General features: G+C 34.8%; 1 protein-coding gene across 3 annotated transcripts in view; it reads right to left on the bottom strand.

Moving 5' to 3' along the window:
• Nucleotides 1-17,254, bottom strand: part of CCDC178 (coiled-coil domain containing 178) — a 195,308-nt gene that overhangs the window by 122,220 nt on the left and 55,834 nt on the right. For all 3 annotated transcript variants that reach the window (XM_064442784.1, XM_064442785.1, XM_064442783.1), the window contains 3 exons: nt 14,324-14,437; nt 10,563-10,708; nt 6,902-7,061 (listed from right to left, as the gene is read on the bottom strand). In XM_064442784.1, the coding sequence (XP_064298854.1) occupies nt 6,902-7,061; nt 10,563-10,708; nt 14,324-14,437 (420 nt within the window). The remainder of the gene's footprint in view (nt 1-6,901; nt 7,062-10,562; nt 10,709-14,323; nt 14,438-17,254) is intronic.

Genomic DNA, 17,254 nt, shown 5'->3' with positions numbered 1-17,254 from the left:
AACTAAGCGTGGAGAAAAATACTAACCATGCTCCAAAAGTCCCCTAGGAATACATGCTGGTCCTTCTTCATTCAAGCACATGAGGTAAAATTCGCATATGTAATTATCCAGTACAAACAGAATATTCAAAAGACCAGTATCTTGCCCTCAAACCAGACGGAGGCTTAACTACCACAGTGGTAGTTGTAAGGCACAAGTAAAATTTAAACACAAAAAGGAGCTGTACCTAAATATAAAAATCTCAGCATTTGCTTTCACTGCATTGGAGATCCCGCATGCCTTGTGGGTTGCTTAACAACAGATACAGTATTTTATCAGCGGAGACATCCAGACTGCAGGACAACAAAACCAGTCCAACATTTTTTAACTGGTAAGAATTTGTGTACTTACTGTTGTGTACTCTTTTGCAGTTACTTCAACTGAAAATTTGAAAAGTCATTTTATTAACTTAAGCCGTATAAGTACAAACACTTACTTGATCTTAAGAAAATAAAGCACTATCAACACTTAAGACATTCTAAAACAAATACCACCTAGCACCTGTTACCATATTTTGAAATTTGTGTCATTTTAGGGAAAAAGAAGACATATGGAAAGATGTGAAAAGAATTCTAGGACTGGAAACTGTATCCTAACAAAATGTAATGTCCCATGTCTGGAGTTTTTCACTTAATTCTTCAGCTCCCAAACCTACACACATCCTCCTACTATTCCATGCATTTGCACTTTCGGGTATTAATTACGATTTTTCAATATGCACGTTTCAGACTTGCACTAGATTTTAGATTACATGCAAACAAATTGTGGGAAGCTTTTAATTCCCACATCCATAATAGAAAATGCAGAAAACAATTTCTTCCAAATTAGAACAGCACCCCTGGCCATAATCAAAGTATTTTTGAATATTATGAGTGAAGAAATTATAATCAAAACTGGCTTGCAATCTTAGAAAGAGCTTTTGTGTTTGTAGAAAAAATAATTAATAATTGTTTTAATGAAAAAAAAATATTTTTAGACCATTACAATAGTTCTCACTGATGCTGTTTAAAATACAGCGAGGGTTAATTTGCTTTTAATTATTACGCATATGGCTTGTTTTCAATGGAGAAACATAAAACTATCCTTTAAAATTTCTATTAACCTTCTGCTTTTACATCCCTTTGATTTTCACTCGGAGTATTATTACTGTCATGGCACCCAACCTCTAGCTATGCATATTGCTCAGAAGGGAAGGTATATGACTTCCCTATGAGCCAATAAAATCAGTGGGATGGTTATTTGGGTAATATTGCCAGCACTTCCCACAGGACAGCGTGTAAGTCGATACGCTAAGACTACCCAGGAGCATGGAGTAAGATTCAAAAGTCTATCTTGTAACATGGGAGTCCCACATACCAGTGTAGAACACTGTTGGAAGCCACTGAGTCAACTAATTAAAGACAATTTTATAGCCAGACTATTTGTTATCCCTACCCCGCACACACACGAAATAGCCTAAAGGGAGCAATGGCTCTCTAGCTTTTAAAAAAATCCTCTTTTGTCATATATCTTCAAATGTACCTCTTGTGTTTACATGGATATGCTGTAACAAAGCTCTTCATTAACAATACTGATTAACAGTCTTTTTGAAAGTAAGAGATGGGAACTGCTCTGAAGGTATTAGCTCAGCAAGACTGACAAGAATGACTAGAAGGAAAGATAACATAAAAAGATTAATAGTAAATGATAAAAGACACCTGGTGGATTTTACCTAACACCAGGATGATAAACAACCCCCTGGATCTAACTTTGTTTTTCCCTACTTCTTAATTCAGCTTTCAGCAGTGTATTATATTTCTACAACAATCCCTTCTGAAATAAGCCGTTTTGTAGATTATTTCATTAGTAACGCTCCCAATATCTGATGAAACAACATATCATGACTAGCTGTTAGAACCGGACATGGATTTTCTGATATATCATTTCCCAGATGGAAAATGCTTTTCTATAAAAATGACAGTGCTCATAGGAACATGCTGATTTGATTTAAAATGAAAAACGTTTAAGTTAAGGTAAAAATATTCTGATCAAACATTTGCAGACTAAATATTTTTTAATAATAACTGACTCAAAACTTATTTTACTATTTATAAAATTTAAAGAAAACATTTTTAGAAGTATATTCCCCTCTTTTAAACTTTCCACATTGTGAATAGGAGACAATATTGTCATTCCACTATAACAATTTCCAAATGCCCTTTTATATATCTGAGAAATTCTCATTCAGTTTTAGGTGAAATATTGCTGAACTTGGTGCAACTTTAAGGTACAATGCTAAAGAGGTATTAATTTATTACCATCTTCTTTTCCAGTATCATGCAACATTCAAATAAATTAATAGAAAATCTAGAACTGTTATTGGGAGGTAAGGGGTTTTTAGCAGATTAATGTTAATTAATAGAATTAGGAAGTTATAATATTGCTACTATTTTGAAGCAAAAAAAAATCAACATATCAGTGTATCTGTTAATACTTAGGGTAAGAGCATTTAACGTGTTTATCAAAAGTCCAAGTCTGTATATACAGATGTCTGAATTTAAAGATTTATGTATCTGCACTTCAGAAATATATTATCGTGCGCCCAATAGCAAATACTAATGAGGACAAATTTTCACAATGCAAGAGAGTTTCGGTCATTCAAAATGTCTTGCTCAATCTTCAAAAACCACAGTAATCATTTTTACAGGAACTTTAATTGAAAGTACAATAATCACATTAGCAGCAGAAAATAAAAGCAAGCAGGCTTGTTCGAGGTTAAGAAGACAAGGCACAACATAATCATTCTGAACATGATCCAACACTCATTATGAATTGTTATGTCAAAGAATTCTTATCTGTGTGTTTAATACAGCACATATCGGCACTGAACCAAATGCCAATATGACAGTTTGGGGACTGCGCTGTCTCTGTAGAACATAAGGTAATGAGATGCTATGAGAGTAGTTACAAATAACACAGTGATAAAATATGCCTATAAGGTATAACTTCATCATTATACATGTAAATTTTGCCACATTTAGTAGCATGCGTGTTAGTAAAACCAACGTCGTAACTTGTATTTAGCTGTGACATTTGTTACGTTCAAGACTCAGTCATAGTCTTATCACTTGGCAGCCCTTTATCCTGTGAGAAGACAGAATCTAGGTGGTCTGCAAAACAGTGACAGCTCTCCAGTCAAGTCACACATGGCTTGTGTTCTTGCAAAAACCAGGCACACAGATTCTTCAGCTTCTCATCCTACTCAGTCCCTATCATGAATAGATGGTTTCTATCCCTTAGTGCACTGCAAGAGTTGCCCCATAAAATTTCCTTCTCTGGATCTGTGCTGAAGCCGCTAGTTTCTTATGCAGATTCTCCATATCAGGACCATTCTTCAACTCCATTTTCCTTCACTCTTCAACTCTGTTTCCCTCTACAATGCTGAAAACAAGGACCCCTAATTTTCTCACCAAATTTCTCACCTAGTTTCTGGCCAGTTTATCTCTTCATAAGAGATTGCTGAATCTCCTTTATGGATTTAACAGTCACATCTAGCCTCCAAGAGAGGGACCTCTTGCTTGAATAAAAGTGTCACTCTCTATCCCCTTCCTGTCAAGCTATTCAAACCATTTTTTGTTGGCAAGAAGTTCTTCTTTCTTGTTCTCATTTACTGGCTTTACTCACCCTCACAAAATCTACAAGTCACCACAAAAAAGGACATTTTATTGGGCCTTTTCATAGATCTCAGGCTGGGATTTTTGATCTCACTGGTCTTCCCATTTAATACTGCCTCATTCTTTTCTGCATGAGGTGTAATCGTTCATACCTGTCCATCTTAAAAATGAGATAGTGGGGATGATTGGTAATTCTAACCTCCAAACTGTACTGCTAGCTGTGCACCTCTAACTTTTTGTATTGACATGTACATCTGTATTTCTCCTTAAGTAGAAGGAACTCCAAATTAAACTTCTGCTTTCAGAGTCAAGAGTTTGTTTTCTTGCTTAAATCTAGCCCTAATCAACAAAAGCATCTGACAGCACTTCTCCCAAACTAAAAGATGCAACTTATGTTGTTTGAGGTTTTGTTTTCACCTTAGCTATGAATGCGTATGACATTACCATATATATTCACAGCCTACAAAGGAAACATGCCCTTTTAATATTTGTACCTCATGACACTTGGAAGAAAGCATCCTAAATTTTAAAACTATCAAGAGAGGGAGTTCTCATTCAGTATAATATCTCACCAGAATTTCTAGAAATCCTAGATCAGAACCTCTTGAACTGCTTCCTGTATTCTGTACTCCAGAAGTTAGGGCATTGGTTTTTTATTGTTTTCTCCCCATGGGCATTAATCCTGTGAGGACTACTTTTTCAGCCACTCATCTCTCACCTTAAAAATACGCTCAGTCGATTCCTATTGAATTATCTATCAGTTGGGGATTGAATGGTCTTACCCAGCTCAAAGAAGCAGAGACTGTGAAAACTTGTCTAACACATATGCTCCATTACTACTTCAGTAAACCAGCTTTCATCTCCAGACCCTGGGTGATGAAGCCTCATAATCTGCGTACCACATTACGTGAAGTCAGGCCTTTTACAGAAATTGTTCAATCCAAAAATCAGAATTGAAATGCTTGTTTGTTCAACCACAATTAAAGGAGAAAATTTATCCTTATCATTCAAAACAAAAGCAAGGTAGATGATTTGACTTTTTACTGTCAGGAAAAACTTCCAAAGGCCGTCCAGAGAGCCACACTGGCCATGGCCCAGCTTCCACAAATCACAGCTAGCCTCCTTAAAGAGCCTGCCTGTAAATATGAGTTCCAATGCCCTCAGAAACTTCCTCCACCCACCGGTACAAGGTCTTTTGCCCATATCTGTTAGGTAATAAACTGAAGACCCCACTGAAATTTTTTAATTGTCCATAAGGTACTGAAGGAATATTTGGTTCTGCTGGTGTTATTATCAACAGTTTAGTCTTTCCTGACTAGTCAGAAAAAGAGAGTAAATTATCTCGATATGAGGAGGCAGAGAAAGAGAGACCTTTCTGATGTAATGTAAACAATTGGGACACATTCTATTTTTCATCTCTTAATTTTTTAAAAAAGATTTTCAAAAGGATCAGTGGGTTTTGGATTTCATAGATGTGAATAAGTGCTTTTATCTGTATTTTCCATAAAAATAATGAAGAATTACATAAAAATGACTGGATAATAACAATGTAAATATTCAAAGGCTGACAGTGTGTGCTTCCATTCCAGCTGTACGCCTAGACAGAGAGCTGTCAATACCAAGACCAGCAACCTGTTCCAGTAGAAACTAAAACAGGCTCTCAAGCATGCAGCATAATATTTCTAGTTACATTTAACCACCAAAAGCTTGGCATAGTCTCATAACTCCAACATTAATTTAATAACGAAATATGGTTAAGAGCTCTTTACTTCATGCAATACCCATAACTCAATGTCTAAAGGAGATGGGAGAAGAGATGAGACAGGATGAAACAGGACACATTAGGAAAAACAAATCCTGATGTCCTAGAGAAGGAGGTAAGAAAGGTACCTCACCAAATTATCCTTACAGTTATTTTTGAAGTTAAGGTGATAATGAGCAAGTCAACATACTAGCAAGCATTTTTTACCTCATGAATTAATTTAACACAACAAAGGAGCCAAATATGGTATTTTGAAAGAACTAGTATCCCTGTAAAAAATAATAAAGTAGCAATCTCTATTTTTTTAAAAAATATGTTCCTATTACTGCTATTTCCCTTTCTTTCATATCCTGATCAGTACAGATTTTGTGAAAACTAACAAAAACATTAATTAATACATTGGAAATAGGAAGCAGAAGTGAATACTAAGGAGAGTGTAATTGAGTAGCTTACTTTATCTAAACTATTCTAAGCTAACTGAGAAAAGTATATGATGGGCAGAAAAGCAAAGAACACAAGATCAGAAGTGGGTATTTTAACTATTTTTAACACAGCTACAATTGCAAAAATCTTAATCTGGGAATGCGTCCCAAAAGGAGAAACATTTTAATGTTACCATTTTCATGTAAAAACAAAGAAAATTCTACATGAAAAATCAGGCAATTATCCACTTTCTTAGATTTAAAAAAAAGGTTAAATGTGAAAATAATACAGAAAAGAACTTAGATAACTGTACTTGCACCTGATTTTTTCTGAAGATTTTGTGTTTATTACCACTGTGTATTTTATACTTCTATTTCAGATAGCTCTGATTCCTCAGTTACATCTACACAGACTCTGGATCCCGTCTGCCTGTTAACAACCACAGCATCTAAGATCCAGATGAAGGTCCTGTTATGGAGTAGCTCCTGACAGTTCAGAAACAGCTTTATCCAAAAGACCAAAGTTTGACTGCTGCACTGTCACAAAGATTGCATGCACCGAGCACTATTCTTGTACTTAACTGATTAAAAAGGAATGGAAACTTATTAATGTTGATCTTAGTCAAAATTATTTGAGATTTGTTTGTTACTGAGCACTTGGTGAAAAGGAAAAAAAGATTTTCAAGGTAGCAGAAGTAACATCTTGTTTTTTTCTTTCTCAGAGGTGTCCACGAAGAGAAGGTACACAGTAGCCCTAAGTGTTAATGAAAAACAAAAAGTGCCAAAGAAAATGAAAACTTTTGTAATTTTCCTAGAATTACTTCTTTATTCACAGAAATAAAGAAGTCTTCTATGAAAAAATAGCAATTTATTTCACCAGAAACACTTGCATATGGACGAGAAGAAACTACTTACTTCAAACTTTTCATAAAGCTGGTATCCTTTTTAGACCTAAAAAGAGCCAGAACTAACCAAATAGTTGTTTCACTTCTCACATAAAGAAATGCAGCTCTGTTAATACTCACTTCTGAATCTTTCAGGTTTTTCTTTCTAACCTGTAGTAATTCTTCATATATTTTTTCTTCCTGCTTTAACCTTTTCTTATATTCTTCTAGCTCATCTTGCAAATGATTAAATACCATCTGAACATTTTGCTGCTTAAACATCGCACCACTTAAATTTTTCCTTTGAAAGAAAAAAAATATTCAAGTAAGTAATCAAGATATTCCACATACTGGTTTTTAGTCTTTACTCACAGATTTAACGTTTAATTTTATAATAGATAAAATAGGCAGTCCTCACAAATAATGATACCCTTTAAAAAAAACCAAAGCGCTATATGACGGAGCTTATAATGAATATTTAGACCACTTAAAGACACTCTGCCTATCAATCCGTATCCAATGAGTCTATTGAGATACATAACTCTCACAATTTTAAAAAACAGCTTGCAATTTTAAAACAGCTTTCTCAAGAATGGAGTAGTTCACTCCCACATGTAAAGTATCTGCTCAAATAATGATATTCTGTGACACAGAATGAGCCCATGACCAGTGCCATATTGGGTAACCACTATTTTATTACTTATTGGGACTGGAAGGAGGAGCTTCACATCATTTGTGTAATATTTTGTTTCTGTCTCTGTCCATATCTAGTATGGCTTTTTTAACCTGCACATATGAAATATGTAAAATTAAGCAATTTTCAGAGATTTTAACTTTGTACTAATATTCTGTTATCTCAGGGTCTGTATTTCTGTTACTGTCAGACAGAAACATATTTTAAAAAAAGAAGTATTTCTAACTGATTTTCTGCAAGATAACCTAAACCAGAGCCTTGCGGGTAATTAACAGTTGGCTGCATAATAAAGACTGTATCACAATATGCACACAAAAAAGGAAACTTGAGAGAGAAGTTTAAGCTTACTTCTTCTAATTTTAAGGCTTTTTGTGTAAACTCAGTTATTTTAACTCTAAAATACATTATTTTTCATTTTAAAGCAAATCAAACAGTCTGAGAAAGGGAAAAATCTGTCATGTAAAGATTACAGTGACCGCTCAGGAGCCATTTACGCTGTCAAGCTAGGAACAGCTGGGACCAATAATAAGCTGTTATCCTTCTTATTGATTAGCTGATACTTGACAGAACAGATGTATTCAGGAGTTTTGGAATTTAGTTCTAAATTCTGGAGGTCACAAGATCCTCCTCACAGTCTCTTATGAGACTCCCTGCAGAACGACAATCTCCTTTGCAGAAAATTAGAGCATCTAAGGCCTTCTCTAAATCAGTGTCTACAAAAACCTCTCTAAAGAGGGGCTAAGGGATAAATTGAAATTACCTAGAGCTCCTTTTCACTGAAACGCCCTTCCAGCCTTGCTAATATCCAGTACATCCCCCTAACTTTCTTCCTGCCCTTATTTCCTTCCTGCTGGAGGTAGGCACACCATATGGGAACAGATTCATAGGGGCTCCAGTACAAGTAAGGATGCTCCTCACACAAACCTTAAGTTCACAGGATTTGCTCATCATTCTTCTAATTTAATTAACACCAAACTCCAGTGAGATTAAGAAAATTGAGTGAATGTATTTTGTGTTCATTCTTAAATTCAGACATGTCTTTATCTCTTCCAAGAGTGCAAAAACAATTTTGCAAAAGTCATTGGTATAAGACGGATTCTAGGTGGGATACCTGTGGCATATAATTTTCCCTTGGTTAGCAGGTTAGGCTAAATTTTGCAGTAGACTTCAGTTTTGTAATCAATTTTATTATGGAAAAAGTATTTATTTCAAATTATTGTTATTTTGATAACACTGACAATGTTTCTATTTTACTCTAGTAGCTATTATTTAGTCTTATTGCATTAATGGTAAGCAATAGTAAGTCAGGGAGGTGTTATTCAGAAAATGATGCTAAAAAGCACCCATAAAAGGACAATAGTGAAGACTGAAAGCAGAAGTAGGGACTCTTTTACCTCAAGTTTCTCCACCACATCAGGCTAGAATTAGCCTGACAGCATGTCCAAAAAAGTGGAAATCATAGCCAAGAGTAAAAGTAAAAATAGTTAATCCTTTATTCCCAATTTTTCTACAAATTCAGGCAGGTATCGGCACTCTTACAAAAAGAAGATCAGTTCAAATAGACAAGTACATTTAATACTGAACTATAAGCATAATGCAAAATATAACAGGAAATGGCTAGAGCAGACTTTCTTAAGATAGACTGATGAAATGCTATGTGATATATGCCAGATTATTGGAACCATTAATAGGAGAAGGTATATTAGCCTGAAAGAAATTATTTTTTTTAAATATTGTCACCATTAGTCTTCACTAATGAGAAACAGTAAGCAATAAAAAACCACCAAGCCCAAACTCTTCTTCTCCTTTGCCCCTCAAGCACAGAAAGGCTGATTGCTCTGACAATCAGAAGGCATAAGCATGCTGTCACTTTTCAGCAAGGCACATGATGGAGAAATTCCCGTGTGCTGTACCTTCTGTGTTCAGAGAACGACAAAAAGGAAGGAGGCTGTACTAGGCATTGGAATGCATACACAGAGGGTTTTTTGGGATTTTTTTTTTTTACTTTACATTTCTTTCTACTAGATGGATTGCCTAAAAGCATGTTCTCGAGAAAAATGCAAAGTTTTCATTACTACCTATTTTAGGTTTAGAAGTTGGAGAATTTGCAAGAAAATTCCTCTCTGAAAGAGAGATTAACTTCTTAGCTATATAGAAAGAATGAATTGCTGGAATGATCTTTCAGTGCCATTTTGTGTTGATATTACCCCTATCTCCTCTGAGTCTGAATATAACATGTCACTGCTATGGAACTATTGACTACCGGCTAAAGAGCTGGGGAAAGCAAGAAGAGATTTTCAGTCATGGAAAGATGCCTCCTGTTCTTGAAGTTCTGTAAGTTCCACTACACTTTGTGTCCCTCTGTATCATTCAGATTGAATTAAGAGCTGGAAAAAACATACGCAGTCCCACATATTCAGCTAAAAATTTGCATAGAAAAATATTTTTTTTACCAGTCAAGGATTTCATGGAATAATCTCTCAAAGATCTTTCAACACCAACAGTACAGAAGTAAATGAGATTACAGAAAGGGAGATCTAGTATAATGATGCAAGGATCACTTTTTCTCTATTTAGTCATCCTGCACAATTCAACAATCCAAGCTCTTTGACGTTGCACAACAGGTTCCCCTTTATCCTTGAAGAGTAAGACTGCTGTGCAGTCCGTATACATGGACCTCCAAGGTTTGCATGGCCTAGAAGGCAGCCTGCATTATCAGTTGGACAGAGCCCTTTGAGACTATTTTCAGGACTCATCAGTCACAGTCAGTGTAGGTCCACACTTCTCAATCCAAAGAAAACACAGACTGCGTGGAATTCTCCATTAATTAAGGATGCAACTGACCATGAATATTATCAGATTTCCAAAAGTAATTCTGATGCCTGAAATTCAATTTGGTAGGCAGACAATTTACCATTAATAACTACAAGCAGTAATCAGACAAAAATACTCACAAGCTATTGATGAAAAGTGCATTATATTTCCTAGAAATAATACTGTAAAAAAAATTCAACTATCTTTAGTAACAGTAATAAAGTGGAATTACTAAATTACTTTAGCAAAAGTAATAAACTATCTTTTAAAATTCATATAATAAGTAGGTCTTACCACAAATCAATGAAAGATTTTTCTGCACTTTCCATCTGTATTTGCTCCATGTTACATAATTCATTCAGTTCTTTAAGTTCTTTTTTTAAATTTTCTGTAGTGTGAGAATTTTCAGCAATTTCACTGGAAGCAAATGAAATTTTTTCCTGGGAATTAAAACATATATAGCATGTAAACTAGGCAGGGATAGATTTCCAAATACTGTATTTTAAGCACATTAGTACGCACAAGAATTAACGAACTTGTATACCCAAAGAAACAGAGCTTCTTTCTGAGGGGGCACTTGAAGCACTTAGTGCAACTGGAATAATTGCATTTCTGTAAGAGCACAGCTTTACACATCCACTTACAGTTGTCCAACTTGTTGCACAGTTATTCCTCTACATATCCAAAAATTTTATTATGGCTTTTGTATTTCTGCAGTTGCCTATGTTGTATGTGGATGTATGCATGTTAGTAGGCCCCCGTCTTTATAAAATGCATATTCTCTTTTATTTTTGCTCTCATACATAAAAGTTTTACAAATAAGCACTGGTTTGCACAGCACAGATTTTATTAATGACTGTGAAAAGTAACAGTCTTCACATACGACCCAAGTCTGGGTGTATTTGTTTCAGTGTGTGCAGAGTCAGTGTCTTAACTGGCAGCTTTTATTGCTTGATAATCAAAGTACTTTAAAAATGTAATAGTTTTATTAGTTTTAGGCAGATATCTAAACCACTTGATATTCAGGAAAAAACAGTATTCTTAGATTACATTCTCCAGGCAGAATATGGCTTCCTCATAAAACTGGTGTTATTCATTTAGTTGCCTAAATAGAGAGTTTTCGTCTTCTAGGTGTCAAGTTTTTCATAACACAGTTGTCCTGTATTCCATAGAGTGGAGGATTAAAGCATAGAGAACAGGACTCCTGAACCCCTGCCTACTTTCCTCAGCTACAAGTACACAACTCAAAGAGATGCTGACATTAAGCTGCTGAAAACCTTTAAATAGAAACAGTGTTTTCACTAAACTTCCTATTCTACAGAAGAGAGATTAAATTGCAGCGTCTTTTTCATTCCAAAAGTGACTGACAGTCACAGGACCCCCAAAATGTAAAGATTCATGATGCAAGCAAACTCTACTTTTAAGAGCAAAAGTATCTGGTAAACAAAGCTGCAGTTTCCCCACAATGAATAAGGTAAACATAAAGCACTGTTGCAATTCAGTAGTAATAAACAGGTGGGAGTCTTCTATTTGGGTGATACTTCTAAAGTGGTCTTGCTGCATTAGATTTTGTAACCCATGCTAATGGGCTCTAAGCAGCTATGTAAATGGGTTAAATTAAGAGGGAGGAAAATACCTTTTGATTATCCTTATATACAAACATATACACATGTAACTTAGGTGCACACATGTATAAATAGCAAATTTCAACGCCTCACAATTCAGTAGGCAAAGAATGCATCACAGTATTTAAAGATGAGTATTTAAAAAATTTCTTCGTTAGATACCTCCCCATTTTTCTGAAGCAGTAGCCTGACGCATAGTCTAATGATCTTTTTCCTTATGAAAGAAGTGCTTCTTAGAGATATACTTAAAGGTAGCTGTAAAAAAATGAGGAATCAAAGCTTCTGTAACAGATGTTAGCACAGACATGAAGGCGTGCAAGGTACCACAAGAACATGACATTTTTAAGACCTCTGAACTCTGTAAAAGTATAATACGTATCTGTATAGGATTAGATGGAAATTTCAGGTTTCTGAAGGAACATAGATTCATTAGAAATAAAATGAAGATATGGTAATTAATGCAAATCCCTATGCAGCTGAACCGCCCGTAGAGAGTCTCAACCTCTGAAGAAAAATCATATTATTTTTAGGCTCAGTACCAGTAGAACTTGGAGAAATGTGATAGCCCATAACATAGAGGATACCTGTATGGTCTTTCCTGGCCTTAAACTTTGCAAATAATGAAATCTGAGATGATTAAAAGATCAGGGCCAGATATAAATATGTACACAAAGAAGCCATGATATTTTTTTTGCCGAAGAGTCCGGTTCACATATGGGCTGTCTTAGAACAAAACTGCCATTGAATAAGAATTTTGTCTCTTTGACTTCCTGCACTTTTTTCAGAACATTTTAACCAAGAAGGCAAATAAAACCTGAAAATGTTGACTTCCTGCCATATGGAATACTACCCACTGAGTCAGTGTAATCTGGTACCTATTATAGAATACAGAGAATTTGCAATCAGGTTTTCGAAGAAATAAAAAGAATGGTGAGATACTCTACATTGTGTGATCCAAGTATTTATATGCAGAATATTTGCTTTTTATGGCTTGCTGTAGTGGATAACAGTTGAGTATCCTGCCTAAGCTGAATGAGTCCCTTGGCACTTGGTCATTCAGCTCTTCAATACATGAACAGAATTCTTCACTCTTCTTAGCTGCTGACAAGACTACGAGTGTATTATGGGGTAGAATTCACATGCTCTTATCTAGATATCTAGCTTTTAGACATTTAAATGTCAGCAGACCAAACTAAGACACTTCAAATTCAATGGTGAGATGCAAAAGCCTCCAGGGTGTGATTCATCTTGTCCTAAAATAGGTAAACTTTGAAGGATTGGGTGAATAGCTTGATCAGTTGGAAGCCTGAGTTGATATTACTCATGTACTAAGAATACTATGGAATCATAGCCATTTCTTCCATAACATCATTTAAACTACACACTGGACAAGCTTTAAACAAGCCAATGTCTTAAGCATGGGAGAGCACTAAAACCTCTAAATATAACTTTATTTTTCCTTCCTCCAGAACACCAACTCAAATATTGCTCAAGTAACTAATGCATACAGTTATTTACAGTTACTATGAAAGGCAGCATTAAAAATAATAATAAAAAAGTCTAGGAAATAAATGCACTGAAAAACATTGTAGAATTACTGATTATCTCTATGCTGACGCATCAGTCATTTCCACATGTTCTAAGATCTATTGGTAAACCTGCAGTCTGGAAGAGCACAATCTTTAACAGAAAGGGACGTATAAACTCTGTCTTCCCTGTCAAATTTAGAAATCTGTACGAATCAGTCAATTTCCCAGTGCTTAATTTAACATTCTGCCATATACTGGAAGTCTCAGGGTTTTTCAACAGAAATTACGGGATTCATGAAAGCTTTTTTTTTTTCCAATCTATATGACTCATCTTTGAAGCTGTAATACCTAAGTTTCTACAATATGTAAATGGAAGAATAACAAAAATGAACAGAATCTTAGAAAGAAAAGGCTTGTTTCTTCTAATGCTTATAACCATGTTTATATAAAGCATTGTGTTCAGTAATGAAATTCAATAATTCCCTTTGGAGGATTATTCAGTTTAGTATCTGATACAGCAGATATAAGCCATCATTTACAAAAAGATGCCATCTGCTGAGCAAACATGCAATCAGCAGGCACTTCATATTATACTAGAATCTTTTTCGTCCTTTATTGATTTTCTCCATTGCGTTTCTAAAACCCCTCAAGCAATCTGAGCCAGTGCAGCAAATGAAGAAAGCAAAGGACTTCTCAATGACCCCAATATCAATTCTGCTTTGTACTTTACGCTGTCTCAAGGCTATGGACCTCATAGGTTAGTTCAAGCAAGAGATAGAAAAGAGTATATATACTGTATGTATGCATGTATATAGTTCCAAGGAGGCTGTGTAGAAATTACAGCCTAACCTTTGAGATTAACCATACTTCAAGAGAGACCTACAAGCATTAAATTATTCACCTGTATATCATTTAATTGTTGCTGCTTGATACTTCTTTTTTGTTCCAGTTGTTGTTCCGTTTGCTTCTGCTGTTTATCTAGCTCTTGTAATCTCTGATTCAAATAGGAGAGCTTCTGGAGAGTTTATGCACAAACAGATCTGTTAGTATTCAAAAGTTATTGTCCTACATTCTATAGAAATCAGAAAACATATCAGTCATGAAATACTTTAACAGTTACCATTCTTAAGCTTATTTTTGTTTTCCCTTCCATGCCTATTTTTTGTCATATAGTTTTATATACTCTATGATTTGAATGAAAAAATGCACCTCTAAAATAGAAAATATATACTTCATGTAGTGTTTATCATCTTACAGCAAAATAATATCACTGCTTACTCTGCTCCTCATGCTTCTTTACTTTCTTTCTGCCAAGAAAGTTACAAATAAAGTTCTAAAATCAAAATATATATTTGGAATAGCTTCCATGGAATTTGTATAAAGGGCAAAATAAATGTCTATTACTTATCACTAACTCACGAAAAACACAGCTAAGGACAGTTAACAGGAGGAGGAAGGAAGAAGAAATAAAATAAGATATCGGGATATCTCATTTTTATATTTTTCATTAATCCATTCATTATTAATTAGCACCTAAGAAAAACCAGTTCTTGTCTATTGTATTAATTTAATCTGCATCATTAGTGTGAGCACCAAATATTAAATGACAGAAATTATTATTAATACATGTAATAAGGAAAGTTTTATGTTACTAAATATGCTTATAAAAATGGTATAATAGTTATATTATTCAAAGATCTAAATTCCATTTGGACTATATAACAAAGAATATCAAAATAGGTATTAATATTTCCATTCTGAAACAATAATTTAAACCTTTAACCAATGAGAAAGTTCTTCCTTGAAATTACCAATATCTTTCACATATCATTCACATACAAATCTGCTTGTGCAAACTGTTTCCAAGCTTTTAGAACAGAAGCAAGTACACAGCTATAGACCATGATGTATAACTTACACCACACCTCTCTAAGTTTCCAGGAAACTAATGATGTGATCTTTGTCACATTGTTTCTACTTAGTTTTAGCTGGGGAAGGGCTAACAACATTAGTCACTGCCACTAATGCGTTGTTTTGAAAATACTATTAGCTATTAGAGGAATCTTTTTTCTTTTAATTTTTCAATTTGACTTATTAAACCTGCATCAAAAATAAACTATCACATAATCCATTACCTGAACTCAAACTATTCAACATCTTCCATCTCTCCAACAAAAATGCCAAAATATTGCTACATGTAGACTATGTCAAGAACACTTCAAATAGAATAACACAAAAAAACTGGAGAAGACAACCTCCTGTGACAAGCTATTTATTAGTATTTGGATAACTGAACTATAAACCTACAAACTGATTCTGCAACAAAAAACTTCTCGCTGAGGCAGCACAAATTCTGTTTCTGGGCTTTGAACAAAAATAACAAAATCCTGTCTCTAAATTGAATAAGCTCAAAAGATGTTGATCTGAGTTGATTGTGAGAATGTTCCACAACAAGCATAGGCTTATTGAAAACTCCTATCCTTAGTTCTGGACATAAACCATCAATAGCTAGTTTTGTTTCCTATTGATTTGGAAATAAAAATGAAGGCATTTTGCTTTTTCTTTTCTGGTGGTAAGGCCCAGTGAAAATGTTCTCCTCTTTCAGACACTTAAGAAATAATTACTTCTTTCACACTGATTACTGATTTTCAATTCAGGTCCCTGAGACATGCATTTCCTTTGTGAAAAAAACAGAAAACTTCAAATACTTTCCCTAGATCGTAAAGCTGCTCATTACAGTGAACAATGCATGCCCACCTATTCATACACTGTGGGGCAGCTCACATTTGGAAGGACTTGTTTGCAAGGATTTGAACATATTTCATGGTGGCATATAGAACAGAGGCTTTGAATAGTAGGCAAAGCCTCATTTAAGCGTAATGATAGAAGGACAACCCCCAAATTCAGTGTTGCTGATCTGTACAAATACCAGCGTGAAAGCCAAATTCTGTTTCACTCATGAGAGAAGACTGAAAACAATTGAAATTTTTCATGTTTCCAGTTGTTTTCAGAGCCTTTTCCCAAAAGAAGGAAAGGAATAGCACCTGCTCAAGAAAAAGACATACAAAAAGGATAAAGCAAAGGTAGGGAAATGCTCTTAATTTAAAAAAAAATAAAATCTGTGAATAAGTTACATTCCAAACAATTCTGCAAAAGAAAGAATGAATGGGTTTGTTTGAGGGTTTTGCTTCAGTATAACGTACAGACATTACATCTTGCACTGAACTATGGCTCAGATTTTTAATATTTCCACATCATTTCAGAACAATAAGGTCTGTTTCTACAGATGTTTGTTGAAGTGACAGGGGGATATACAACTATCAATATTGCTTAAGGATACTATCATCTACCTAGTTAAGGTCTCATGTTAGTGGGACTACTAGTGACCTGGTCTACTTACTATCGGGTATTTTTGAAAAGCATCCATCATCATAATACCTTGTATTCAAACAGTAATTTTTTCAGATAACATTGACCACTTTGCACTCTGCTTTCTATTACCACTGTTGTAGCACTCCATATAAGCAAAGCTTTCAAAGATCTAAAAGATCTTCAGATCTTAAAGAGGAAAGTCTAACAATGAAATAAATGTTTCTCGGTCATATGAGTTTAGTTAGCATACCTGTTACTCTTTTGAGCAGGTCTGGACAAAAGGTTATTTTTCTGAAAATTTTCCCAAGGTTTTAACCTGAGGGAACGTTAACACCACTGTTCCCTGCAAATACGGGGAACAGACTGCTATGTCATCACTAGACAACTGGAGGAAAATGGCTCTTTGGCCATACTTTAAAGATGACAGAGGGGCCAACCAAAAGATGTCATACCATAACAG

This window comes from Phalacrocorax carbo, chromosome 2, assembly GCF_963921805.1.
Source record: "Phalacrocorax carbo chromosome 2, bPhaCar2.1, whole genome shotgun sequence".
NCBI lineage: Eukaryota > Metazoa > Chordata > Aves > Suliformes > Phalacrocoracidae > Phalacrocorax > Phalacrocorax carbo.
The sequence above is the reverse complement of the archived record's forward strand: the minus strand, read 5'-3'. Positions and strand labels throughout refer to the sequence as shown.